The sequence below is a fragment of the Buceros rhinoceros genome, unplaced genomic scaffold (assembly GCF_000710305.1).
Source record: "Buceros rhinoceros silvestris isolate BGI_N320 unplaced genomic scaffold, ASM71030v1 scaffold10965, whole genome shotgun sequence".
Classification (NCBI taxonomy): Eukaryota; Metazoa; Chordata; class Aves; order Bucerotiformes; family Bucerotidae; genus Buceros; species Buceros rhinoceros.
Genome location: NW_010414579.1, coordinates 11,239 through 14,128, shown reverse-complemented (window position 1 = coordinate 14,128; position 2,890 = coordinate 11,239). Strand labels below are relative to the sequence as shown.

The window sequence follows — 2,890 nt, the reverse complement described above, 5'->3', positions numbered from 1 at the left end:
CCACACTGCAACGAATTAGGGAAGCGTTAAGAGATCTGGTCTGATATCTACCTGGTTGTTTGGACCCTTCACACCTGACCCAGAGGAAGCAGACGCTATTACAGCATTGCTGTCTGGAACGCCAACTTTCCAACTCTGGAGCTGTAACTATCTATAAAGTCCATGAATTATCCAAATATTTATCTTCAGAAGGAGGAACAGGGGAAAGAGCAAAAAAAAAAAAGAAACACAGTAGCAGGAGCTGAGCACATTTGCAAAACCAAGGCAGAGCTACATTAGATCATTTGGCCAATGTAAGACCGTGAGTCCTCCAAAACAACAGCTGAAGCCGTCTGTGAAGTCACTAACACTAGTACAAAAGCATTTTGCTGGCATAGCTTGTTTCCTGAGGGAAAGCTTGCTATAAGCTACACTAACCAAAGATGCTTTTGTGTCAGAAACTTGTATTCACCTTATGAACATTTGTTATTGTAGGTCTGTCAGCAAACCTCCTTCGTGCAGATTTAGCTTTTCAGAAAAAAACTAGCAAATAATGCAGATTCAGGGAACAAACAGCACGTGAGCTCCTCCCACCCCCTCCAGTGAAACAGGACACTCACATTAAGTGTCCTCTTATAAACAGACAGGAAATTTTCACTATATAAAGCAAGAACAGTGGGGGGATGATGTGGAGACAAAAAGCCAGTCCTTGGACTAAGGCCCCCAGACTGCATAAAACAGTATTTGGACACCATTATATTAGAAACATCTCCTTTTTTGCCCTTCAAAGATGCAGTAGGGCACTGCTGACTTTCCTTAAATTTTAGTCCCCCTCACCCCAAACGTTGGGAGTTTAGCAAAATGCAGCTTGAAGCATTGCAGCTTTTGATGTATCACCCATTTACTTAAACACATAAATCCACTGACACAGTGACAGCGTTGAAATACTTAATCCAAACATCATCTGTAAAATTTTATTGTTGTACATAAATAATGACAAGGCACAGAACTGCGACCAGTCCAAGAGCTTGTAGGCCAAGGAACCAGAGCATAACCCAGAAGAATATAATTATTACAGGTTCGACTATTCGTTCTCCAAAGTACATCCTCGTGAAGCCTATTCTGATAAGGCTTTTGTTTAGTTCACCAAAGAGAGTCCCCATCTTTTTATAGTCATCTATTACAGGTTCTGCGGTGTGGTTCCTTTGCTCTTGCTGGACCTGCGGACAGAAGACAAAATTAGGAGATACACTGTATGATCAGTACTTACGACTGTGATTCTGACCAAGCCTCAGCTGTTTCTATCTGAATGCATAAAAATAAGATACACATGCAATAAAGCTACTCCTTAAACTAAGGAAGTGTTACGTAGCTTGTGACTTGGGTACAATGTTAAGGATGACACTCATTTTTCCAAACTTGGGACATCTGAAATGATAGACAAACATACGACAGCCTGTCTCCCTCCACATGTCACTCTAGAAGGATAAAGCTGTCTGTGGTTACCTATCTGTGAAACGTGGATGTCACGGCAACCAAAATGGAATTAGACGCCTGTAATTTCAGGGAGATTTGACTGAAGTAGATTTGTTATAAATAATTTCCAGAATATCTTCAGAACCACAAGAAAAACAGAAAACTATTAATCACAAACTGTAATGTATTTTGCAACACAGCACAGGGAAATGAAGGGCTACTATCACCAACGAAAGAGGGGCACTGCATTCGACCAGGAAGAAGGCAAACATCCACCCCGATGTCAGAGGAAGGAAGACAGACCTGAGGACTGCGCAGATGCAAAGAGATGGTCCAAAGAAGCCCGGGGGAGGGGAAACAAGCTCCACATTTTTCTCAAAAAGAAAAATGATGGGGTAAATGCATGGAATGGCAGAAGCACTTCTTTAGATGCAGATGCTGCATTCAAATATCACCACAGAAAACACTTAACTTTCAACAGGTAAACTGTAACTAGATTAGATCTTGAAATCCTGTCTCTCCTTCCCTAGTGTCCAGAGATCCTTATTGCCTTGTGTTTGGGTATGACCGGGTGAGCACGCTCTCAAAATCAGGAACATGATTTTTCTAACCCTTTCATCAGGCAGCCATAAAAACACAGGCAGCAGGTCCTCATCGATACTTTGGGCAGCTGATCAATAGGCCAAGAAACTGCCTGCAAACTCTATGTGCAATTAGTCTGCTCCTGGATGCAAAGCAAACAAGTATCTTTAGTTCTGACTTCAAGGATGAAAGCTATTCTGCATCCCTGCTTACATGGCATGGTCTTGGTAGAGAAACAGAAATTCCATCCCACAGAAATATTTTATTTCTAGACCAGACTTTAGGCCTAGAACCTTCCACCTGAATGAAGGTGGGGTAAAGCACCATAGCTGTTACTGGAAAAAAACCTCAACAAAACCCCTACAGTCCTTCAGCAGCGTGCACTTGGGTATTTTTTTTTTTACTTACTTATCCATAAATATTTTGGTTTAAGCTTCAGTACTGAATCCCAGAAAGGGAGCGGTGCAGGAAGCCTATACAGTAATGAATATTGCATTCAACACAGGAAGAGCCTGAATGTGGAGAACTGCAGCGCTGCCGGTTACATGCTGACAACTACTGCCTTGTCGCTTCTAAGCCCGCTTCTCAGGCCCAGGTTGTTTTCTCCCCTCACTGCATACGAAAAACACCGAGGCCAATGGTATGAGATTCAACAAGAACAAGTGCCACATTCCGCACTTGGGTCACAACAATCCCCTACAGCGCTACAGGCTTGGGGAAGATGCCTAGAAAGCTGCCCAGCAGAAAAGGTCCTGGGGGTGCTGGTCAACACCAGGCTGAACGTGAGCCAGCAGTGTGCCCAGGTGGCCAAGAAAGCCAACAGCATCCTGGCTGCTATCAGCAATAGTGTGGC

The 2,890-nt window shown here is 43.3% G+C and overlaps 1 protein-coding gene across 1 annotated transcript; it reads right to left on the bottom strand.

The window, feature by feature from the left end:
* Positions 1-953: 953 nt before the first annotated feature.
* On the bottom strand, positions 954-1,199 carry LOC104494323 (chromosome unknown open reading frame, human C4orf32; the record flags this gene model as incomplete). Its single annotated transcript, XM_010137140.1, has 1 exon — positions 954-1,199. A coding segment is annotated over one exon (246 nt), but the record flags the coding sequence as incomplete, so codon positions are not given.
* Positions 1,200-2,890: the final 1,691 nt, after the last annotated feature.